This window comes from Thunnus maccoyii, chromosome 12, assembly GCF_910596095.1.
Source record: "Thunnus maccoyii chromosome 12, fThuMac1.1, whole genome shotgun sequence".
Lineage (NCBI taxonomy): Eukaryota > Metazoa > Chordata > Actinopteri > Scombriformes > Scombridae > Thunnus > Thunnus maccoyii.
The window spans coordinates 15,573,346-15,598,512 of NC_056544.1; the positions used below are offsets into that span (position 1 = coordinate 15,573,346).

The 25,167-nt window shown below is 38.9% G+C and overlaps 2 protein-coding genes and 1 long non-coding RNA gene across 7 annotated transcripts; 1 reads left to right on the forward strand and 2 right to left on the reverse strand.

The window, feature by feature from the left end:
• Positions 1-2,665: 2,665 nt before the first annotated feature.
• On the forward strand, positions 2,666-10,180 carry ppp1r7 (protein phosphatase 1, regulatory (inhibitor) subunit 7). Its single transcript, XM_042429620.1, has 10 exons — positions 2,666-2,756; positions 3,496-3,591; positions 3,857-3,912; positions 4,843-4,908; positions 5,119-5,249; positions 5,544-5,706; positions 5,880-5,996; positions 6,102-6,206; positions 6,344-6,430; positions 7,737-10,180. Exons 1-10 carry the CDS (start codon positions 2,717-2,719, stop codon positions 7,911-7,913), a joined length of 1,038 nt encoding a protein of 345 aa, XP_042285554.1. The 5' UTR covers positions 2,666-2,716; the 3' UTR covers positions 7,914-10,180.
• Positions 10,181-11,508: 1,328 nt separating this feature from the next.
• LOC121909178 (stonustoxin subunit beta-like) lies at positions 11,509-13,486 on the reverse strand. The gene is made up of 3 exons (XM_042429621.1): positions 12,772-13,486; positions 12,406-12,452; positions 11,509-12,253 (listed from the first exon to the last, which is right to left on the reverse strand). Exons 1-3 carry the CDS (start codon positions 12,966-12,968, stop codon positions 11,991-11,993), a joined length of 507 nt encoding a protein of 168 aa, XP_042285555.1. The 5' UTR covers positions 12,969-13,486; the 3' UTR covers positions 11,509-11,990.
• A 4,779-nt stretch (positions 13,487-18,265) lies between these two features.
• On the reverse strand, positions 18,266-22,316 carry LOC121908963. Of its 5 annotated transcripts, none has more exons than XR_006099336.1 (4): positions 22,091-22,316; positions 19,809-21,969; positions 19,418-19,504; positions 18,266-18,308 (listed from the first exon to the last, which is right to left on the reverse strand). It is a non-coding gene; the product is annotated as an uncharacterized LOC121908963 (long non-coding RNA). The 5 variants fall into 5 exon arrangements; XR_006099335.1 differs by having other exon boundaries at positions 19,809-21,637; positions 21,909-22,316; XR_006099337.1 differs by having other exon boundaries at positions 19,809-20,194; positions 21,507-22,316.
• Positions 22,317-25,167: the final 2,851 nt, after the last annotated feature.

A 25,167-nucleotide genomic window follows, 5' to 3' on the forward strand; every position in this document is an offset into this window, starting at 1 on the left:
CTAGGAGGAGATAGCGTTTCTTGGGGGTCCAAAATTGGCGCAAAGTCGTTCTTTGATGGGCATATTGCGGACTTCCTGAATTGGATTAAAGGTTGGGCCTATAAGCATGATTTGCAACATCACAACTATTTTGGACGCCGATCCTGGTCCAGTATTCAACTTCCACAGGTGTGATGTGGAAACTTGAAGCCTCCAGTGTATAAAAACATTGAGAATGGTGTTTTCCATGAAGGAGGTGACATCTTGTGTGAAGAGTAGATGTAATTTTTAGAATTTCTAACCGGGTAATTGAACTTTTTTGTGGAAAAAACATATCAGACACAAATTACTATTCAAAGCAGAGTATTTTTTTTATATGTCTCATGTCTGGAGGGGATCTTTAAAGAAAATAAATATTTTCATAAATATTTTCATTACCTTGTGCAAATCTATTGCTCAGGATGAATTCATGAGGACAGAGACTGTCCACTTGGCTTCAACTTCAGTAATGTGTCAGAAACGTCCAGAAACTCCCTCAGAAGAGGGGGACTGGGTCAGGTTTAGAACGTCAGTTGCCATAGTAACTGACCAAGAGATAGTGTGTCAAGTCAGGGTTAACAAACTCAGCATTTCTGGAATAGGCCTCCACAATCTGTATGAGAACAGATCACCTCTGAAGTGTTTGGACAATATTACAAAAAAAAAAACTATCTACATGGTACTAAATAGTTGGTTATCTGACTTTACTCATTCGTTTACAGTATTATCTCTTCTGGAACAACTACAAATATTAAAGAACTTAAGGTACATTTGAGCTTGCTGTACAGTGACCATATTGTACTTCGTGGTATTTATTTTTAATTACATCCATACAATACTCGCATTATATTCCCATACAGAGCTGGTATTTATCTGTGCCTGCATAACATCCACACAAAAAGCCTATTCTGTTTTGGTTTTTTTTCTGTTAGGTATACTTTTGAAAAAAAGTTAAGAAGTGAATTTAACTGTTGTCTGGCTTGTCATTGATTCTGTGACACACAACTTTCAAAAATATTTAGCCATTCATCCAGTTAAGCTGGATTTTGTCGGCTATGTTACATCTTGGTAAGCAAAAAATGTGTGGTTCCACTTAGTGTCATCCTGGCTGACAAAGTCTGTTGTTTTTCATATGAACATTTTGTTTATCTCTATCTCTCAGTGAGCATATCTACACAATAGGTCAAGTATGAATTCTATGTTCCTGTTTATATCATACTTTAAAAGTTTATGTTATCAGAAACAAGTGACATATGTGCATATACTATGATTAGATATTTTGTACAAGTATCTTTCTGTGTCTGCTTTGTGAATGTGTGTTTACATAAAATGTTATGTTATCTTGTCTTATAACTAAAGGATAATGATTTGGGTACTGGTGTTGTCACAAGACTTTGAGACTAGGTGCCTCAATCTTATACAAGCACACTCTTAAAATGGAAGGTATGCGAGACAGATGGGAAGTGACTGTATAAACACTGTGCTGTGAGAGTGCAGGGTACTTCACGGAGAGATGGTATTTTGGGAGTAAGGCTGTTTTAAGCTTCATGTGATCCAATACAGCCAGCTTGCTGTGATATAAAGTAAAATTATTTAAACTGCACTTTTATAGGCTACGCTTTCATGTGTTTGTGTTCCTGCTTATTGTTTCTTATGTTTGTTTGTTCAGGTGTCTTGGATGCACATGTATTTTACAGTTCTTATAATCATAGTCTGACAACGCAGACAACAAGCAACACAATACAGGAAATTATGATGGACATTATGATAAAAGCATAATGATATGAGAATGATAATATTATTGCAATAAATAAACCAGTATAATTTCAGTATAACTTTAAGAGTTATATCAGTATATTTATTATTTTATTTGTTTATTTTGGTTATTGATGCATTAACAGGTAAACAGTATTTTGGATTTGAGCCACTTTATATAGTGTTTGATTGGTAGTTTGGAATCAGATCAGCTTTATTGGCCTAGTATGTTTCCGCATACAAGGAATTTGACCCCATTTTAGTGGCTCTCAATGTGCTGACACACAACAATCTTCAGAAAGACACACAAGGACAACAAGCCAAACAAAAATAATTAAACATAAACATATCACTATGATGTGTGTTTTATGGACGTTATTTGTATTCAAATGGGTGGGGAAAAAAATTCTGTAAACAAGATACAATTAGTGCAAATGTGTGAAGAGTACAAGGAGTACTAAAACAAATAATAAATGTTTTAAAAAAGTGATGAGTTACTATATATATATATATATTTATATATAGTAGGTGGTTATGTGTACAGTTTATACAGCCTGCTCAAATATACAGTAATGAATGAAATTTATACATGTTATTGCACATTTTGTATTTTAAACTAAATAAATGTATATAATTTCTAGGTACAGTGAGTATTACAGTAGAGTTACTGCACAGTGACTGAGTTAATGTGTCTGGTTGTTTTGGTATACAGTATTCATAAGTGATACTATTGTATTTGAGTACAGTGCTTGAGTACATGTACGTAGTTATTTTACTTATATATAAAACGTGTTTGTTATTAAATCTATATAACTACACAATATAATGTGTATACAGTTTGTTTGTTTTCAGCTCCTGTGACGTCAGCGCCCTCTTGTGTTCGACTGCGGCTAGTGCCTCCTCCTGATTGGCTGAGCGGTTGTCAGGAGTGTTTACAGGAAACATGGCTTCCCAGTCTATTGGAGATCTTCAAGAAATGGAAGGTGAGTACATTTGTAAAGATACAGCCTCGCCGCTGTTATATTAGCTGGGTAAACCGGCATTCACCCAGACAAACGTGTCTATTTTTCCATGAGCATAGCCGGCGACGCGTTCTCCTTGTTAATAAGCGGACATTCATGCTTGGCTTCGTAGCTAACAGGCTAACAACAAGACCCGTTAGCTAACGTTATTCAGCTATCTTAACGTCAACTCACGCTGTCCTGCTAATCGACACCTGGTTTCATTTTGTCCAGCTGCGTTGTGTAGTCTAGCGTGAATTGTCTGAAACTGTATTATTGTATATAACCTGTTTACAATTTTAGCTGGTAAACCTGTCTACTGTGGTCCAGTCAGCTACCGAGGCTAGCGAACATGGTTAGCAGTGTGTTGTTAGCTTGTGTGTGTCAATGTAAGTTAGCTAACCTTAAGCTTGCAAACTGTCTTTAAACTGGCATTCACAGCAATAAAATTAACTGATTTAATTCGGGAGGTAGGTGTAATATCAATTCGGCGCACTGCTGATCTAACTAATAGCCTTGGTTTGTGACAGCCCGCTGACAGCCAAACAGAGGGTAGATGCTCCACATGACTCCTCAGTGTGCGAGGAGGTGGAGCTGGGCCTTGTCTTTGCATCATATCACATGTGCCTCAGCTAAATGTGTCAGTCACTGACACTTAAATCAGATCACAGTTCTGCATCTTTGTGGTGAAATGCAACTCCTCTTTGCCTGCTGACTGTAGTGGACCGAAGGGGTGAGTCTGAGGAGTCTGGTGATGATGAGACCAGGAGGAAGAGTATCAATGGCGACGTGGACACCAATCAGCCTACTACCACAGGTACATCATCACATCCACATTCATGACACACATAAGGCGACACATGTTGTCATTGAGGCTACCAACTGTAATGTCACTTAAACATGAGCGATCATAAGTGTGAAACACAGCAATTAGTTTGTCTACATGACAACGTTACATAACTATCAATCTTCTCAACTGCTTTAAAACAAGCCTTTTTGTGTCGGTATCATGTTTATGAATATCTTGCTTTGGTTGCAATGTTCATATTAGTTTGTATGATTTGTTCTTGTTTTCAATCAAGGTAAAGAAGAGTCTCCTGTTGACATGGACACCATAACCTTGGACCCAGAGGAAGAAGTGAGCTACTGTCATTGAATGTTGTCAAGTTATATTGTTTTTAAGCAGAATTGAAACGATTTAATGATAAGTCAATCAAAAGAAAAATCAATCTGCAGCCATTATTTTTAAATTGACATAATCATTTAAGTCATTTATCATGCAAAAATCCCTAAACATTCTCTAGATCAGCTCACAAATGTGAGGATTTACCGCTTTTCTCTATATAATTTTAAATTGAATATCTTCAAGCTTTGGACTTTTGGTCAGACAAAACAAGCAATTTGAAGACATCTTCTGGGAATTTTTCTCTCTTTTTTTTCTTACAGATTAATCAATTAATTTAAAAAATAATCAACAAATTAAAAGTTAATGAAAATAATTGTTAATTGCAGCCCTACTTGTCAGTAAAATTACCTTCATCTCTAATGATTTGTTTTGGTTGAATGATTATAAAAGATTTGAGTTGTGTTTTAGGAAGGCAGCCTTTTTGTTCATGATACATTTTATCTGTAGAGTTTATACACAGAGTCAGTTTTTTGTTAGCAGTGCAGTTTTATATGTAAAAAGTTCCTTTCTTACAAATGATGTTTCACCACTGCAACAGTATTTTGCTGTGTTAACCTATGTGGGCTGGGCACTTGTATCTGCATTAAAGAATAAACAAGACTAGGTCAAACCCTAGTGTATGGCTGGACTGTATATGAAACGCTAGAGGGCCAAGGCAATCGAGTGCTGCCACTGGTATAACTTTAATATACCAGTGGTGTCCACCTTTTAACAATGGTGTAACTTCATCACTCATTCAACCAATGAAGTTACTCAGTCAGTCAGTCAGGGACAGACTTTACAGGTGTTTATAGAGCTGGACCAGCTGTTGTGATCCAGCCAACACTGATGACCACTACTTATAGACAGTATGTCACCTTACAGTGTCTGTTGTCTTTCTAGGATGTTGATCTTGTTCATTGTCGTATCGGAAAGATTGAAGGACTGGAGGTGCTACAGAAGGCTAAAGTAAGTAACTGGTTAACCTCAGCATTGTGCCAGTCTTTTCTCATCTGACATTTACTGTCCCTGACCTGAGAAGCACCAGATTCAGCTGCATATTGCTGGAAGATGCACAGAAAACCCCTTTCTCTAAGAAGAGTCTTTGATAAAATACAGCTAGTGGTATATCAGTTAATATCAATTAATTGCTTTCTTTTCATCCCTCTCTTTGTACAGACACTCTCCTTACGACAGAATCTCATCAAAAAGATAGAAAACCTTGACAGTTTGATCGCACTGCGGGAACTAGATCTCTATGACAACCAGATTCGCAAAGTGGAGAACCTGCGGCACCTCACAGAGTTGGAGTAAGTCGGAAGAAAACTGTATATGCTCTATTTGAACATCATTATTTTTTATGGCAATGTGCATTAAGTATTTATTAATGAAGGAAATAATTTGTCTTAATGTCTTAAAGACTGTATTGGCTCCACATATCACACAGATTCCATCAAGATCGGGTTCCTTATATCAGTCAAGTTGTTTATGATGACATCAATTTCTAGAGCATCAGTTGTATTTCTCATGAGGCATTATAGAAGAAAAAAACTGCTTTAAATACAATTTACACTAATAAGCACATTTGTTTGACTGAACCACAGGCAGCTCGACGTGTCCTTCAACCTCATAAGGAAGGTGGAGGGTTTAGAGCAGTTGACTCAGCTGAAGAAACTCTTTCTGCTTCACAACAAAATTAGCAGCATTGCCAACCTGGAACACCTCACAGGCTTGGAGATGCTGGAGCTGGGCTCGAACCGCATCCGGGTAGGACACAAAGGGTCTCTTGGGCAGTGGGAAATGTTGTTAAAACTTAGCAAATCTAAACGTGCTTCGGCAAAAATTATGGTGTAAAGTAAGACGTTATAGGGCATTAGTAGAATGTTTATGAAATTTTTTTGATGTTTATTTGTGACTCTTTGATTTTGTTGTGCTCACAGGTCATTGAGAACCTGGATACACTCACGTCTTTGCAAAGTTTATTCCTCGGCACCAATAAAATAACTATGCTTCAGAACCTGGAGGGTTTACACAATCTGACTGTTTTAAGCATTCAGGTATTCTCACACATGTCGTCTTCAGCACTTGATGGAATGGTAACCAAAAAAAGAGCCCTGTGTATTGAGATATTCCTAAATTATTTTCTGTGCATTTACTTTCAGAGTAACCGGATTACTAAAATTGAGGGTCTACAGAACCTCGTCAACCTGAGAGAGCTCTATCTGAGTCACAATGGCATTGAGGTCATCGAGGGCTTGGAAAACAATGTGAGTTGTAGAAATTCAACAGCTCGTTTCTGAAAGGACTGAACGCCAAACTGTTCATCATGTATTTTGTTAACTGTGAGAACACGTAACAACAAAGTTTGTTCTATACATTCAAACACTGTTGTTTTCCCTCCCAGAAAAAGCTTACAACCCTGGACATTGCAGCTAATCGAGTAAAGAAAATTGAAAACATCAGCCATCTGACAGAGTTGCAGGAGTTCTGGGTATGGTTATCAGTCTAATTTATAAAGTTAAACAAGAATGTTGCTCTGTTTTTATTATGTTTTCAATTATGCAATGTTGTTACAGAGGACGTAGAGCCTTACCAATAGACATTTTTCACAGCAGACTTTTTGACTTGACGCAGCAGAAAAAGCACAGGTTTAGCATGCACAATACAGAGCCCTGGAACAAATGGAAAGCAGTCATTATTAAATTAATTACACCTATGCTTGCCCTACCATGACATTTACAGTGCAACTAATACTTTAAAATAAATATATATCTAATTTGAGCAATCCAACTAAAACTAAATGACTAGTCTATTTGTCTGTGCAAGTTTTCACAAATAATTTCAGGTGACAGCTATTGAGAGTTCTTACGACAGCCGTTGGTGCTTCAACAAAGTTTGGTACAAAAACCTAGTGGGGCAGATCATTGTTAACACATGGAAAAGAAAATGGGAAACCATAAAAAGATCAAATGTACATTAAAATCAGTTATTGCTGTTTAATTCCTTTGTATTGTTAAGTTGATTTACAAATTCTACCACAACTTATTTAGGGTATGAATTATTGCGTTAAAATCTTGTGTCATTTCATCTACTTATTTATTACTTTGAAAGTGCAATATATGACAGTCAGCTCCACTAGATGTTGCAGTAGCACCAGCATCTCAAACCAAAACAAATGTGCACATCATTTTACTCAATAAAGTTGGCGGGAAAAATAACAAAGAACGCAGTCCCTGAACCAACAGCGCATGAAACTCAGATCAAACTGTCAAACTAGGAAGTGCTGATAAGATATGGATCAAGATTCTGTTACTTCCTGAAATGTTTTTAGAAACATATTTTAGTGTACTGTTAAGCTGTAAGGTGAGAAGGTTTGTGATGCGGCCGCCAACTTGGAAACGGACACAGAAGGACTCACTTGCACTAACATGCACACACAGCCAGACCGGCTATCAAAACAAAGAATAGAGAAGCTCGGCGTACAACACACATAGAGAGAGTGTGACTTCATTCTCTGCTCAGGTCACCATTACTTCACTACATCTTTACATAGCAAATAGTTGTTTGCTGACATCTAGTTGGGGCTGAATGTCGTGTATTGCAACTTTAACTACTCATTTGTGACGCCATTTTAATGTTAAATATTTATTGATTTATTCATTTGCAAAGTAACTTTAATCCTTCTTTTTATTCACTAATGAAACCTCAGTTAAGTTCAATTTAAGTTCCTAAATTTTGTGAACTAAAACCAATTGTGTTGTCTTACGTGATGTGTGATCTCTCACTCTCTCCCCCAGATGAATGACAATCAGATAGATAACTGGTCAGACCTTGATGAGTTGAAGAACGCCAAGTCTCTGGAGACGGTCTACCTGGAAAGAAACCCACTACAGAAGGATCCACAGTACCGGCGAAAGATCATGCTGGCACTGCCCAGCGTACGCCAGATCGATGCCACCTTCATCCGCTTCTAAACTGCAGTATATATATATACAATTCACCTGCCAACTTCACAATGTCCCCCTCTCGCCACCTTGCCTGTCCCACCTACAAATACAGAATTCATTTCAGAGCATATTGAACTCACCGAATCACATAGTCACTCCATAAACACAGATATACATTCCAACATTAAACTCACCCACGACTCACTCAACATACATGTATGCATGTATGCACTCACTCACTCACCTTGATCTATGCTATTGTGTGGAAGCTTATTTATTTATTAAGCTGGATATGAACTGTGAAAATGATATCAGAAACTACTCCCATTTCCTAATTTTTCCTCTTTTTTTTCCTTTATTGTTTTGCATGTTGGGTACAGTATGGAGACATCTATCTGTCATGTGCCCATCAGGAAAATAAGAAATAAGTCGTATTTATCACGGTTTTTGAAGATGAAATGCTATCATATGAGAGGAAAGAGTGGTATTCTTACCATTTTAGGTTTGTGAGTTAATTCCTTTGGTTGGATCTCACAAGTTACACAATGGGCAGCATGCATGTGGATAAAATTAAGAACAATTAAAACTCAACATTAAAGGGAAAATACATAATAAAATCTCATTTACATATTCTAATCCTCAGAATACTAATGCTGTAATTTGGTTTAATACGCTTCAAAACTCTCCGGAACCAGGTAACAAACTTTGCAGTCACAGAAACATCCGAAATGAACACGCAACTTTTTGACACCATGCGGGTTTAAATCAGTTCGGTGGCACTTTTTAAGGGAATCAAATCCTTTACAGCACAACCTGATGAATGCTTTTAATAAACTGGTATCATTATTGATGAAAGGCACATTTTGATGTCCAGCAGCCTTGTCTATTCCTCCTCCTCCTTCCAGATATTTTACAGCTCACAGGCCCATTTTCCAGTTAACAAGAGTGACCTCTGCAGTAAAATAAAGCTCATCAGAATGTAAAATCATTTAATGTGTCCATAAAGATGGTTTTGTAATCAGTGGTACATTACCCCCCTTTTTTTTGTTTTCACCCTGAATACATCACAAATCCAGCCTTGGTTCTCTTTTGACTTTAGGAAATGTGTTCACAATTTTATTTAAACAGATAACAGTAAATTGTAGGTTCTAAGTTTTTTTTTTTAAGTGAATTTCCTTCATGATGGCAGGACTGGTCTTATGTAGGTGTTGTTAATTAATGTAAGATAGATAGTTTATGCTTGTGCTGTTAGCACAGACAATTTTTAAACGCATTTTGAGATTTAAAAACGTCATGTGTATAGACTCAGCAGTGACACATTCATTATTTGGCCAAAAAAAATAAGTATTGATGTATATTTATAGGCTGCGTTCGCCATACAATTTCTTATGTCAACCACTCAGATGACCACCTTGATCAAAAACTGAGTGACCTATTCTTGTGGTCTCCTGTATATAATGCTCGAGTGCACTCGATTTACTCCCTGTTACAATCATTTATGTGAAACTAATCTCCCACCTCAGGGTTCAAAGGTCACTTGTGGATAAACTACAGAAGCATCTGATTTCAGTGCATTGCTGGTTGTAAAAAGTGTTAAACTAAATGCTTTCTGTGCAATATAAGAGACTGACCATTATCATCTAATCTAATTCCTGTCATCTGGATTTATATTGGAGCTTCAAATTTGTTAAATTGGCCCGTTAATAATATTGAATCTACGTTTGTAGACAAGAAAAAAACAGCATAACAGGTTTTGTATTTTAGAATAGGTTTCTTTAGCTGACAATTTGCTTTATTTCACAGGAATATAAAGCTGGTTTTAAATCAAATTGTTGATATTACTGGTCTTGACAATAACTCAAATGCAGGATGTTTATGAGCCCACATTAGAATATTTGCAAAACCGAAGGACTTTCTGCATTATTGATATGATTGTGATGTTATTTTATACTCCGCTGTAACTTAAGTCACCTTTTAAATTGGCCAGTTGGATCAGAAGTGTCACTTTGTGTATTTTTAAATATAGTTTGGTGATGTAGAAAGTCAGTACCATCATCACCATCCCTATGTAAAGTGAAATCTTTTTTTTCTTGTTTTGTTTATGCCAGGCAGCACTACAGATTTGTGTGAGATACAGTAATTAAGATAAATTGACCTTGAACAGTCGCAGAATGAGCAATTATTCTGATTGTTGGCTAATTGTTGTTATAACTGAGTCTTCAGGTTTTGGACTTGGTTGACGCTGTTTTGAAACTGAATGTATTATGCAAATAATAAAATTACACTACTGCTAAGTTCATGTGTATAATTTATAAGATACCTTATTTTGAAAGGCTGATACACATTACAGTTTTAAAACCAAATAGTCACATTGTCTTGATGTTAATGTTTTGTAAGAATGAATTCCTTTATTTGGTTCTTACAAAGTTGCACGAAACCGTAAAGGATTAACAAGAAAAGCAGAGAACAGGGGTACATAAATATACAAACTGAAGACAGGTTTTCAAGGTTATGTAGCTGTCTCAGTGGCTTTCTTTTTGTTAATGTCTCATCTCAGTCTTTAAGTGGTGTATGCTTGGTTTTCTTTGAGACTAGAGTTATGGATATAGTCCATAGTCCTCATAGACATATCTATAGGTCGTAAAGGAGAGGAGAAGGTAAAAAAAAAAGAAAGAGTGTAAAAAGAAGGAGAGTATAAGGGGGTACAAAAGAAAGTATAAGAGTAGGAGGTAAAAAGTAGAGTATAAGAGGAAGAGAGGAGGCGGTAAAAGTAGAGATGAGGAGAGTATAAGTGTCATTTAGGAGCCTCAACACATCTTTAGCTTCAATATTATCATTTGACTCACTTACAGGTCATTTGTCCTTGATATCATAACTGGACAAACACTTTAATGTGCTGATGATCATATTTAAGAGTGATTATTGATTAATGATCAGTACACTTATAATATATCTAATTTATGCATTAAATGTGGCGTATTACTCTTCATTAATGAAGCTTTGGCGCCCTCTGATGGTGAAAAGATAAACTGCATGCTATCAGTTTAATGAACACAGATGAGTGTTTTTAAATGATAAAAAATATTTAAGTATTGTTATTAGAATTGTACTAATGACTGCTGTTAACCACACTGACACCAACAGTGATGTCTTCAATACAAACTTTGATGCTTAATATTGATCTGGATGTAATTTGACTGTTAAAGTGACTCATAGAGAAACTCTCATGATCACTGCCCTCCAGTGGTAACAGTCAGTAACTACAACTCTCCACATAGAGCACTGTCAGTAATATTGATATTCAGACAGACATTATAACTCATTTACTGCATTATTTTGGCACTAATGTTCATCAGTCTGATTACGACACTATATATGTGAACATACATATTAAATTGCTACTAATACTGATGTCAACAGAGGAGTATGACATGCAGCAAAGTTCTGGACAAATCTAACCAGGGACATTTTGGTTACATGTTCTGCATCTGATGAGTCTGATGAGTTTCATTTGTTTATTCTGCTGTTACAAACTGTTGATATTACATACTGGTATGTACAGTATATATGTATATATATATATATATATATATATAGAGAGAGAGAGAGAGAGAGAGAGAGAGAGAGAGAGAGAGAGAGAGATCATATAACAACATGTACTGTATATGTACAGTATATGTGACTGAAAAACAAACTGCCACTCAGTCATGTGGAAACTATGTTGGGTTTAGATGTAACCTTTACACCCTGTGAAAGATCAGGTTTGTACTAATAACATGAGGAAGTTTCTCTAACAGGAGGAGACTCTAACCCTCCTACAGAGGACACAGAGACAGTGAACGAGACCAACCTGACCCAAACCCAAACCCAAGATACAGAGGCTGAGTGAATGTTGTGTTGAAGGTTTGGAGGTGGATCACTGTGTCAGAGGAGAGTCTGTAGAAGGACAGAATGCCAGCAGGACAGTCCACATACACTGCTACTCTGTTAGAGACCAAGGAAGAGGAGGAAGAGGAGGAAGAGGAGGGGATGGATGTTCCTCTCTTATTGTGCCAGACAGTAACCACGATCAGAGCAGTACAGATTCCAGGACTGATCATTCATTCAAAACTTGCAGTCATCACTGTCTTCTTTCCTGCTGATTCCTCTGTAATTCACTGATATGTAAACCCCTCCTTTCCACTCAACTTCCCAGTAACAGCGACCAGTCAGAACATTTGTACACAGCAGCTGAGACCAGAAGTCAAATCTGTCTGGGTGATCAGGATATGACCGATCCTCCTTCACACATGTCATCTTCCTGTTGTTGTCAGACAGTTTGAGATTTCTGTTTACTGTGTTTGGATCCAGTGTGAGTTCATAGAAATCTGATGGAGAGAAGGAGACACAATACAGCTGCATTTATTGATCTACCATCTGCTTGATGATGAAATCATCTTCATCCTCAGTAGTATGTGAATGAGTGATGTCAGTTTGAAGTTTGCTTTGTTTTCATGAATCAGATGAAAAACACACTTACACTTCCTCAGACCTGGTGTCAACCATTGGACTCCAGCAGACTGCACCCTGAAAGGAGGAAGGGCATCAGAGCAGTATGTTCGCTTTCAGCATGCAAACATGGACGTTACATCACTCTAGTCTACTGTTTTATTATTCCGTTCAAATGTGGGGTTGAGCTTTGATAGACTTTTATCCAATCTGAATCCAGTAATCCCAATCCTTCTGAGACCTTGATTGAATCTAATCAGGTTTAACTTTCAACATTTACAGGAAACTTCAGTTAGAAATAACAAAAACTCAAAGATTCAGTTGAGATCTGCAATCAGCGCTGACAGAGAAAATGTTTCCAGCTCTTCCTCCTCTATCAGATATTATCTCTCCATACTTGAGAGTGTCCAGTCTCCATTGTGGATCCTCCAGTTGAGCAGACAACAGCTTCTCTCCTGAGTGTCCTGGATGATTGTAGCTCAGGTCCAGCTCTCTCAGATGGGAGGGGTTGGAGCTCAGAGCTGAGGCCAGAGAAGCACAGCCATCCTCTGTGATCAGACATCCTGACAGCCTGCAAAAACACAAAATACACATGTCAGACAGTCTGAGAGTACTGCTGTGAGCAGTCAGATACAACAACAAACTGTCTCCAAACCAACTAACTAACAAACTAAAAGATGAATTGAATCAGGGAGTTCCAGAAAGTTGAGCATCCAGCCAGACGAGAAAAGTCATCAGTTGAGGGATGATTCAGCAGCATGTTTTTACCTCGTCATTGTGATCTAAATGTTAAAAAACACTAAAATGTGCTTGTGAAGATTGAAGCTTTTGCCAAAGAGAAAAATAAAGATGTACTTTTAGCAGAATGCTGTGTGCACTTTTCAGGTTTGGTATGCTGGTATGTTTTTAACCACACAAAATCAAGAAGCCTCCTGCCATAAAATGTGACTTCACAGTGGTTCATTAAAGTATCCACCAGACAAACTAGTCTGCTCTTTAGCCTGCAACTGGTGCTTGAAGAACCCCCTGTGAATACTTGTTGAATACTTAGCTGTTCAGGTACAACAGTATTTAGACACATTTAGTAGAAATGTGTAAAATCATCTGTGGTATTAAATAATTCAACAACAAAAGGAAAACAAAAGAAAACAATAAAAATCTGCATGGAAATGTTGGGCCTCAAACCATGAGGTCACACAGAGAAGGCCTATATGTAACCTGTGAGGCCTGACTACGAGGTGCTTTTTCCTTTGTTTCCCCCGAGACAAAGGAATAGCGCCAAAATGCTGCTACAGACAATGGGAGTCCATTGCAAACTCCATTTCCAAGGATACTTTGCGATTTTCACACCTTACCAGGGAACAGTCAACATACAGTCCCTCATTGGTGGAGACACTCCTGCACAGCGGAGCGTCCTGATGACGCAGCCATGACATCACCGCCCTTTTAAAAACTGAACATGCCCTGAAGCACACGCCTTTCCCATGTCACTGAGCTAGGGGTAACCTCTGTTCCTCTGCGAGTCAGCTTGACTAAAGGGGGTACCCCATGCATGTGTTTTCCCCTCATCGAAGACTCCCCTCGCCGGATGAGACGAGACTTCGCCCCATGATCACCCGAACACATTCCTGGATCCGAGAGAGACCGCTGCTGCAACCAGCGTCCTCAAATTCCCTCGAGAAGGAAGAAACGCTCCACTCTTCTTCACCAAGTCGACTCTTCTATTCTCTCCGCCACACCGCTGAGAGCCAGCTGCCATGATTTTTGCCGACCGTGCAAGAACGGCCACCATCTGCCTCTGAGCCAAGGACGAAGCCGGACAGAAAGACGGACTACACACACACCCTGCTCGCTTTCTGAAGCGACCAAGTAAGAGGCATAAGTCTGGGTAGAGGCAGTGTTAGTTGTGTGTTCTTTTCAGCATCAGTTGCTGTTGTTTAGCATTTAGTTTTTTAGCTTTATTGCTATTGTTTCGTTGTGAGTTGACAGACCGCCGAGTCCATTTTTCTCTGCTTTACTCTGAGTATTTTAAGTTTGCTGCCTGTTTAGTTGTGTTCACCACGCTAGACTGTTTTGTGTTTGTCCCGCTCAGGACTACTGCTGTGTTTGTGCCATCATGAGTGAGAAAGTAAGTTGCTTTGTCGATCAGAAACCAGACAACGTGCATCACAGACTGCCGTCCGTACGTGCACTCTCTGTGGACAAAGGAACCGCTTCTCTCCCTCTCACGATCGCCTTCTCTCCTTCTTCCCTCTCTTTTGACTAATACATACACACATATTTTTGCACATCTGATGGTCAGATAACGTCGGACAAAACTTTGCTTTGTCTTTCCTTATCCGCCATCAGACACATGTGTTTTCCACAGAATTGGGTGAGTGCAAGACACCGACCACCAGGCAGCACCATCTTGCTTCTGTCTAACCAAGACACCGCCATACTTCTGCCATCCGGTTCTCACGCTACGTGACTTCCTCCCATAGTCACGTCCGTGTCACAGACCGACGACATCATCACGTCAGGCCCCTTCACCATCTTGCCACACACACACACACATGCATTCCCCTGCATGTGCTCAACCCTGTACATAGCTGTTGTGTTTTGTTTGGTAGAATTAGATTTTAGAATAGTTGTTTATTGAATGAAGTATTTGTTAACTTTGTTAATTTTCCTAAGTTTAATAAACACTGTTATATCTTTAAAGAGAAGTTCTTTTGTCATTATTGTGTGTAACATATTGTAAAAGTGGCTGATTGAAGGAGTCAGAGCTCGAATTCAACCCTTCTTTGTTCACCCTCAAATGCTGATATCTCTCGGATATTAACATTCTGGGTGAACTCCCATTTATGAGACTACCTTGTTTGGTTATTGGTCCAAGTTTCCGGGTGGTGCCCCGTATTTGTTAATTCATATTAATAATTCTATTAATTGTTATAATTAGTTAATTATCTTTGATAATTGATAATTATTGCAAATAATCAACTGTGTTCCTCACAGATCCAACAGTTGGTGCCAGAATTATTGAGTAAGATTAACAATATCTTGATTTCATAATTCATAATTATCTATGATAATTATGAATTATTGCTAATAACCAAACTCACTACTGCCCGTCCCAACAGAAAGTAATTCTCTACTGCTTAAGTTTAGTAAAAAGTGGTTTGACAATTCATAGTAGCAGAGACAATCCTACTCAGGTTTAATGTTTATCCTGTAATATCATTCAGATTTTAAATGTTTATCTGTTGAGCAGGTTGCTGAATCCTGACCTGAGAGGTTCCAATGTACAGTGTGGACTCTCCAGTCCAACAGACAGCAGCTTCACTCCTGAATTCTGCAGATTGTTGTTACTCAGATCCAGCTCTCTCAGACTAGAGGACTGGGAGCTGAGAACTGAGGACAGAGCTGCACAGCTTCTCTCTGAGAGGTTACAGTCAGTCAGCCTGGAAAGATAATGACAACAATGAGAAAAATAATGGGTTAGTTATATTTTCCTCCTGTGGAAAGGACAGCAGAGTATTTATATAATGATGAATAAATCTAAGCATCTGTGTACTTACAGAGCTTTGTTTGAGGTTTTGACCACTGGCAGAAGCCTCAGAAGAGCCTCCTCTGAAGCAGAGTATTTCTTCAAGTCAAACACATCCAGATCTTTTTCTGACGACAGTAAGATGAAGACCAGGGCTGACCACTGAGCAGGAGTTTATTTGTGGAGAGACTTCCTGATCTCAGGTACTGTTGGATCTGCTCCACTAGAGAACTATCATTCAGTTCATTTAGACAGTGGAACAGATTGATGCTTCTTTCTGCAGACAGATTCTCACTGATCTTCTTCTTGATGTACTTGACTGTTTTCTGATTGGTCTGTGAGCTACTTCCTGTCTGTTTCATCAGACCTCGTAGGAGAGTCTGATTGGTCTGCAGTGAAACACCAAGGAGGAAGCGGAGGAACAAGTTCAGGTGTCCATTTGGACTCTTTAAGGTCTCGTCCACAGCACTTTGGTAGAAACGTGTCTTTGCAGATTCTTCTATAGTCTCAGACTTCTGGGATGTTGTTTGTTCTTCTGATAGCAGCTTGACTCCAGAGTTGATGATTGTCAGATGGACATGAAGAGCAGCCAGAAACTCTTGAACGCTCAGATGGACGAAGCAGAACATCTTGCTTTGGTACAGCCCTCTCTCCTCTTTAAAGATCTGTGTGAACACTCCTGAGTATACTGAGGCTGCTTTGATATCGATGCCACACTCTGTCAGGTCTGATTCATAGAAGATCAGGTTGCCTTTCTGCAACTGCTCAAAAGCCAGTTTTCCCAGAGACTCAATCATCTTCCTGCTCTCTGGATTTCAGTGTGGATCTGTCGCAGCTCCTCCATCATACTTGACATTCTTCAGTTTTGTCTGAACCACTAGGAAGTGGATGCACAACTCAGTCAGGGTCTTGGGGAGCTCTCCTCCCTCTCTGCTTTTCAACACATCCTCCAGAACTATAGCAGTGATCCAACAGAAGACTGGGATGTGGCACATGATTTGGAGGCTTCGTGATGTCTTGATGTGGGAGATGATTGTGCTAGCTAGCTTCTCATCTCTGAATCTCTTCCTGAAGTACTCCTCCTTCTGTGGGTCAGTGAACCCTCTGACCTCTGTCACCATGTTGACACACTCAGGAGGGATCTGATTGGCTGCTGCAGGTCGTGTGGTTATCCAGAGGTGAGCAGAGGGAAGCAGTTCCCCCCGATTAGGTTTGTCAGCAGCACATCCACTGAGGTGGACTTAGTAACATCAGTCAGGATCTCATTGTTGTGGAAGTCCAGAGGAAGTCGACACTCATCCAGACCGTCAAAGATGAACACAACCTGGAACTCTTCAAACCTGCAGATTCCTGCTTCTTTGGTTTCAGTAAAGAAGTGATGAACAAGTTCCACGAAGCTGTACTTTTTCTCTTTCAGCACATTCAGCTCTCTGAAAGTGAATGGAAATGTGAACTGTATGTACTGGTTGGCTTTGTCTTCAGCCCAGTCCAGAGTGAACTTCTAAGGTTAAGACTGTTTTCCCAATGCCAGCCACTCCCTTTGCCATCACTGTTCTGATTGGTTCATCTCTTCCAGGTGAGGCTTTAAAGATGTCTTCTTGTCTGATTATTGTTTCTGGTCTGATTGGTTTCCTGGATGCTGTTTCGATCTGTCTGACCTCATGTTCATCATTGACCTCTGCAGTCCCTCCCTCTGTGATGTAGAGCTCTGTGTAGATCTGATTCAGAAGGGTTGGGTTTCCTGCTTTAGCTAAAAACACGCACTGGAACTTATTCTTTAGGTTAGACTTAAGAAAGACAAGAAATAGGATCAATAGTTATTGATAATTAATAAAGAAAATATGACAATTTAAAGAATGCATATATAAACATATTTTCCTCCATCTCTTGAGACATCAGTAAATGTTATCCAGCATATTAAATATTTATAGAATTTCTCTTACTGTTCTGCAGACGGTCAGCCAGCTCCTCCTGCTTCATTCTCCTCAGGAAGTGCAGAAATGCAGAATTCAGATGTGCCTCTCTGCTGCTCCTCCTCTGTTCTTCCTCCTCACCATCCAACATCTCCTCATCCTCCCTCTGACTATCTAAGGTTTCTGGGTAATCTGGACTCGGAATCTTCTGCATCTTCTTCAGCTCATTCTTCACAAAAGTGACAATGTTCTCTTCCAGCAGCTGGAACAGAATACTATATGAATGACACATTCAACTAAAATCATGAAGCAAACATGAGATCCATGTTGGACAGACTGACAATCCACTGGTCTACAAAGTGCAGCATGGAGATGATTGTGAACAGAATAGATGTAAAACTAGTTGTACAGACCATAAATATGGAGTCCACGTATGTTTGATGCTGCTGGGCAGACTGACCACTGGGAACCTCTGAGCTCTCCTTGTCCACTCTGTGGAGGAATCATGAAGAATGAGCTCACATTATGTCTGTCCACACGGAGAAAAACACAAGCTAAAGGTCCATCAAGTGATATTTGGATGTGAACAGTAGGGTCGGGTTCTGTTCACATTTGAACCAATACCAGTACCTGGAATTTGGTAATGGTAACCAATGGTAACTTTTTTCGATACTTTACTCTCTCTGTCATCTCTATATAAAACAAGGAATCTCTCTGTCTGTCTGTCTGTCTGTCTTTATGTATGTGTGTGTCCTTCGCATACCCCAAGAACCATTTATCCGATCTACTTCACACTTGGCAGGTGTATTGCTGAAGACTCAAGGAAGTGCGAGTGTGAAGTTGTTTGGATGAGTGGTTCTCAAGAAATATATAAAAATACCTTATAAACAACATTGTTACTGCTTCTTCTTCTGCCCGTGGAGTCAACGAATGCAAATATGAACACAGTTCGTGCAATGCTGATTAAGCCTATCACCGCCAGATAAATTGCTCTGTAATTTACAGTATACAGAGTTTTTAAATCTAATGTCGGGTGCAACATTCCCACTCTGGCTGTTTGGCCGTTAATCATGCAGCTCTTCTAGACTTTCCAAATGTTATAGGACAAAATGGATCAAATTCTGATAGTGAAACGAGTCATTTTGTGGGGGTCATGTGAGGCTCAAAACAATTTATCCATCGTTTTACAGCCGCAACATTAGGTTACAGCCACTGGTGTACAGGCATACTGGGACAAATCCCGGTGAGCCGGTGAACTGTGAAAAAATACGTTTTTGGGCTGGTGGACCATCAAAACATATCCCTTTTTACCAGTCCTTTCTGTGTGCCTGTCATTCGGGGTGTGCATGAAAGTGTGCTGCAATCACAAAGTAATGCTACTTTGTTATTACAGAGAGACCATGCGTAAAATATGGTCTCATCTATATGTTTACTTGGTGCTTCTGTCAGTATTGGAGCCTCCATGTGAGACGTTCAGCCAGTAAATGTGTGTTTTTAAAACTTATTTCAGAGCTGCATTCACTCATACTCATATAAGAAATATCAATAAATGATCCAAGATTTTAGCTCATATCGTCCCATTTTAAATACTAAGAACTCACATTTTATCAGATGATTGTACAGATTCATGTTCAGGTCCAGGTTCAGGTTCAGGTCCAGGTTCAGCAGAGTCTGGTCTCTGATGGATTCTGGTAGGAAAACATCACTTATCATTTCATTAAAGCTCACATATTCAGCAGAATTCTTCTATAAAACGTGTCGAATTCAATAGAAACAACACATGCACACAGCACTTTACATAGCCCACATACATTCAAATGTTTTATACTCTTGTTGTTTATATTATTTTATATACAGTATTACTATTGCTTTTACTATTTTAAATATTTTTTCCTTACTGCCGTCATTTTCAAATAATTCAACTGACAACTGTTTATCCTGATTGAGATTTTAGTTAATATTGTCCCAATTTTAATACTGAGAACAACTCACATTTTATCAGATGACTGTCTTTGTTTAAAATTAATAACATTGTCCTTTGACTAGTCACTCTTTAAGGACACACAGCTGGGTTCAGGTTCATGTTCAGGTCCAGATCCAGGTTCACAGTCAGGTTCAGGTCTAGGTCCAACAGAGTGTGGTCTGTGCTGCCTCCTTGTTCTTCAACAAAACACACACACAGCTTTGAGTGTGAATAATGATGGTGTCATTCAGAGTCAGAGTCAGAGACTCTCATCTCACCTCTGAGCTTTTGTCTGGCAGTCATATTCCCCACACAGAGAGCTTATACAGGGAGGGACTCCCTTATCTCTGTCCTCACACTGATTCATGCTGCTGAAGTAACATCCACATCAGCCACACACACTCTCTACCTTCATCTGGAGAGGAAACACAAATCATCCTTTACGTCATTTCTCCTGTGAAATCGTAAATAGCAGCTGCTCCTCCTGTGTTTGACTGTTATTTTCTGTTAAATATATCAGTGTGAATGCAACCAGACAGAGCGTCAGGCAGAGAAAGCTGCCATCAGCTGCTGTACTTCTACTATCAGTCTACTATATGGCTTCACAAAGCTGCCGTGAAGTGAAGAGCAGCACACATGATGCATGGAGGAGGATTTACTTTCACTGACTCACACTGACTGAACCTGAGAGGAAGCTTCATTAATTAATTTATGGCAGAGCTGTTGTATTGGATTGCATTAGATTGCACAGGCGTTCCTAATAAAGTGCTCAGTGAGTGTACTTTTGGGTAGTTTAATCTATAACTGAGTGTTACTCTATATGTGCACTTTTATAATATAGATGGGTATGTGCAATTGATGGATGTATCTATTTTTATTGTTGTTGCTGTTGCTGTGATGTTATACTGAAGACACTGATGTCTGAGGTAAATATCCCACTGGGGCAACAAAGTCTATCATATCTTATTTTACTCATATTTTATAGACAGATAATTTATTTTTATATAAAATCTTAATCATAGCTGTGGAAAAAAATGTAGTGGAGTACAAAGTAAAATATCTCCCTCTGTAATGTAGTGGAGTATAAATATAAAGTAGTAAATAGAAGTACAAGTAGGCTACTTTAAGATTGTACTTCAGTACAGAACTGGAGTGAATGTACTACAAGTTACAAAAGCAGATGGATCCAAATTTCCAAACACATTTGATGAGACATTTCCATAAAGAAGCGACACTCGTTCATGTTGGAAGAGTGTCAATAAGATGAGTGCTGTCTTTATTTCTTTATTTAATAGAATAACTTAAGCTACTCACCATGGGTGCCTGGTTATATTTTAAAATGAGGGAGCAAACCTGGAAAGATAAATAATCCTAAACCCTAACCCTAAACCTGAAACTAAAGCAGTCTGTAGAAGTCTAAATGAGTCAGTTTCCACCACTGGACATTTGACTGTTAATTCGGACACTTCAGCGCTGAGAGGATACACTCCGCTCTGTCAGTCTGTCAATGTGCTCCGATCAACGGGTTGGACTGAACCAACTCAAAGGGGGGAAGGGGGGACTCTATGATGATAACTTACATTTTAAAAAGACAAAAAGTGGGGTAGAAAAAACATAACTTTGCTCCCCCTACTTAACTAATGAGGTGCATTTGCTCCAATCGCCCTGCCCCCCTGCTGTCTCTACATCAGTCCTGTAGTTATATAAACAGGTATATAGTCACCTACAGACACAGGAAAGTCAGACAGAGTTCTCCGGCGGTTGTTCGGCCGAGCGGGGCCGTACTAAGTGTCTCAGACAGTGGGGTGAGCAGCGGCTCATCTCTACCTCCTCCACAGGCTGATTCAGGCAGGATAACCTGCCGACAGTCATAAACCAGTGGTGGGACACAGTATTAATAACACTGTGTTCACATACTGAGGATCAAATCACTTCAGCTGCTACTCCACACACAGAAACTCCTGAAATACTGACACAAAATGGCGGACATATTTGATGGTGGTAGTTACTCCGTCGTCCTGAACAGTTAACGCTGGAATTCTGGCTAACAAACAACTGCAGTTATGTGCTGTAACTAAGCTAACAACAGCCAGAAGTAACGAGAAATCATTTAAAAGTGGTTACATTACCTTCGGGTGGATGTCTGAATGTAGAAATCTATCTGTGCCACGACTGTCAGATTAAGTGAAACTAAAATTGAACAGAAATACAGAAAGAGGGACGTGTGAGGTTAAATGGGTAATTCCTGTTGAAACCAAAGTAAACTAAACTTGAACAGAAACACCTAAAAAAAAGCCATGCAGCAACATACAACTCCTTAGCTGCATTCAGACTGAAAACAGCGCTGTTGAAAACAATACAAGGAGATGTTGGTGTGGTCGTGTTTTAAGTGCTGGTGACATAATGAAATATTCCAGCAGGTCCAGTTGGAGTAACAGACTGGACCAGTTGGAGTAACAGATTATTGATGAGAAAAACACTGATCAACCGTTTGTAACAATCACAGACTGATTTGTACTATTCTGGAAAGTTATCACGCTGTATTAATTGGCCTTTACAATGATTGCACGTGTCATTGAGAGTCAGAAAGTACTCAAAACAAAAGCAAAATGTTCAGTTAAAAGTTTGAATTTACTCATTTTAATGAAACAATTCAATTTAAAGTAAAAGCTTAAAATTTGAACATTTGATCTCGACCCCTTTCTTTTAAAATGTATTTATTTTACCACATTGGAATTGAAACTGGGAATTAATAAGTACCGGAATCGATAAGCAGATTTGGAATCGATAAAATTCAAAGGATACCCAACCCTGTTTAGGGGTCAGTATTGTGTGTGTTACAATACTTGACGTGTCAACATACTTAACAAGTTCAAAGCTTGTCAAGTATGTTCATTATTTTCTAAGCAAATCTAATAAAACCCCATTTTCTCAGAAGGTGAATTGAGAGTTGCAAAAGAGGAGCAGCGTCAGAGCTGTTTGATATTAAGATCATCTAATCTGCAAATGGATTTAGACAGCAGGCTGGGGAGGTCACATCGTCAGAGCAAGTGAGTTTTTAGTGACAGTTTTCCTCACGTGTATTTGTTGTTGACATATACATATATACACACACACACACACTGGCCCTCTAATATGTTAATATAACAAAATATTATGAACACTTTTCAATATAGTGCACTCCAGTACACCACCACCACCACCCACTACCACCTCAGTAATAAACATAAAGTAGAATTATCACCTTTCTGACAATGTCAATAAAAACTGAAAATGTATAAACTTCATAAAGTAGAATTTATGGCAGAGCTGTTGTATTGGATTGCATTGGAGCCTAAACACATCTTTAGCTTTATTATTATTACATGTAACTCACTTACTGCTGGTTTGTCTTGGATATTATAACTGGACAAGTTATAATATATAATTATTCTAAAGGATAATTATTGATGATCAGTACAGTTATAATTTAGCTAATTTCTGCATTAAATGTGGCATATTACTCTTCATTGATGAAGCTTTGGCGTCTTCTGGTGGTGAAAAGATAAACTGCATGCTGTCAGTTTAATGAACACAGATTACATTAAGTGTTTTTCAATGATAAAAATACTTGAATATTGTCATTAGAATTGTACTAATGACTGCTGTTAACCACACTGATACCAGTAGCGGCAGGTGACTCAAAAAATTGGGAGGACAGGAGGAAAACCAACATGGAATTTTACAACAAACTGCATCATACTATATCATTGTCTCTACCTGATGAAATCGGAGGGAGGGGTGGGGGGCAATTTTATATGCCAATAAAGCAATTTGCTTTCAAACACAAAAACCCCTGAGTGGTGAAGACATAGCATATACATATTTTTTCTAAACAAAGAAGTGCTCATTTTAGCGGTGGAGTGGTTCAGAATGTGTCGTTTTATCAACAAAGCGAAATTCAAATTTATAGTATTGTTCTATTGTTACAACAGATTTATGTTCTCATCAGAAACAGACAACATATCACATGATTTACACGTGTTTCCTATGTATTTTCTTAGTATATGGGAATATATAAAGTATCACAAAGCTTATAATCTGATACAGGTACAGATCAGTGCTGAATACAAGAAAGATTGAACACTAAAAACATTCACAGATCTAAAAGTGTAGGTACACATCAGATAGTATTAATGCATGTATCAAATACATGACTTACACACTCTTATTTATATGCACGACCTTCAAAATATAGTCTACAAAGTTGACATGTTAACACTTATTATTCTAGTTACTTTAAGCGTATTACTCAATATAGATTCAGCTTAAAAACGAACTGAAGAAATTCTCACAAGCCAGCAGCCAGACCTCCTGCACACTCATTCACTAATCACACATCGTCATCGTCAATTAAAACAGGATCAATTCCAAATGAATGAGTGAGTCCAGACAGCTCACTGTAACTTCAACAAGCAAACTACCCACAGCACATTATATGATCTCTGCTGCATTCTTGTTAAAGAGATAAATTCACACATCAGCCACAGAAACATTTAACCATCAGAGATGAAATTAGCGACCAAAGAGACAGAGAGAGAGAAGCTGTATCTGACTCACGTTATCTGACGTCTTCTTCTTTCATGGAGATGAAGTATTCATGTCATAGCGTCCATTTATAGCTGTTGGTCATCTTGTTTGTTAGTTAACAGAACGTTGTGGCTGCTGGTTAACCAGTCTGATACCATTAGCAACAATGACAAACAAGCTAACTCTCCTGGTTGTTTCTCTGGTTGCTTCTCTCTCCAGCCTCCCCGGTGGCGTCCTGCTGCTGCTGCACCGCACAGTCCAAATCCACTCTCCTGTTAGCTTAACAACAGTCCTTAACAGTCTTTCCATGGATGTATAAAGAGTCCTCCAGGCTGTTGCGTTGGCTAATACAAGGAGCTATCTACTGCACGTTATCTACTTCATCTACTGCCTTACAGTGGAGAGAATTGAAGATAAAATCTGGAAACTATCATTGGACCGATGCAATGTCAATATTGTATTCTGGTTGTTGATTGGTTAGAGAGGATGTCCTCCCTTGGAGCGTCATTTTATGTGTCTTGGCCAATCATAGATTAGCATGAAAAAAAAAAGAAGTACATTAAATTGATGTAAGAGAGCCCACCGTGCAGAGGACAGCAGGAGCCCGTCCTCCTCTGTCCCCCACTCCCCTTCACTCTCCCCCACCACCACTCCACACCATGGATGTATAGTAAGAGCTGGATACCGGACTAAAAATGGCACCCTTTCGGTCCTATAGGAATTACTCGCCTGGAGCATACGCCAAAAAAAGTTTCTAGCTTACAGGTTTGCGTCCACGTTGTGCGGCCCACTGAATATGAGCAGTAGTGTTTCCCCCGC

Bases quoted from the DNA above. Each gene is read 5' to 3' on its own strand.
- ppp1r7 (XM_042429620.1), top strand. From the start codon at position 2,717: ATGGCTTCCCAGTCTATTGGAGATCTTCAAGAAATGGAAG. The intron at 3,913-4,842 runs GTGAGCTACTGT...TTGTCTTTCTAG, and splicing joins CCTTGGACCCAGAGGAAGAA to GATGTTGATCTTGTTCATTG. The intron at 6,207-6,343 runs GTGAGTTGTAGA...TTTCCCTCCCAG, and splicing joins TCGAGGGCTTGGAAAACAAT to AAAAAGCTTACAACCCTGGA.
- LOC121909178 (XM_042429621.1), bottom strand. From the start codon at position 12,968: ATGTGTATTTTGTGTTTTTGCAGGCTGTCAGGATGTCTGATCACAGAG. The intron at 12,453-12,771 runs GTATGGAGAGAT...TCCTCCTTTCAG, and splicing joins TGGAGACTGGACACTCTCAA to GGTGCAGTCTGCTGGAGTCC. The intron at 12,254-12,405 runs GTAAGTGTGTTT...TCTCTCCATCAG, and splicing joins GACACCAGGTCTGAGGAAGT to ATTTCTATGAACTCACACTG.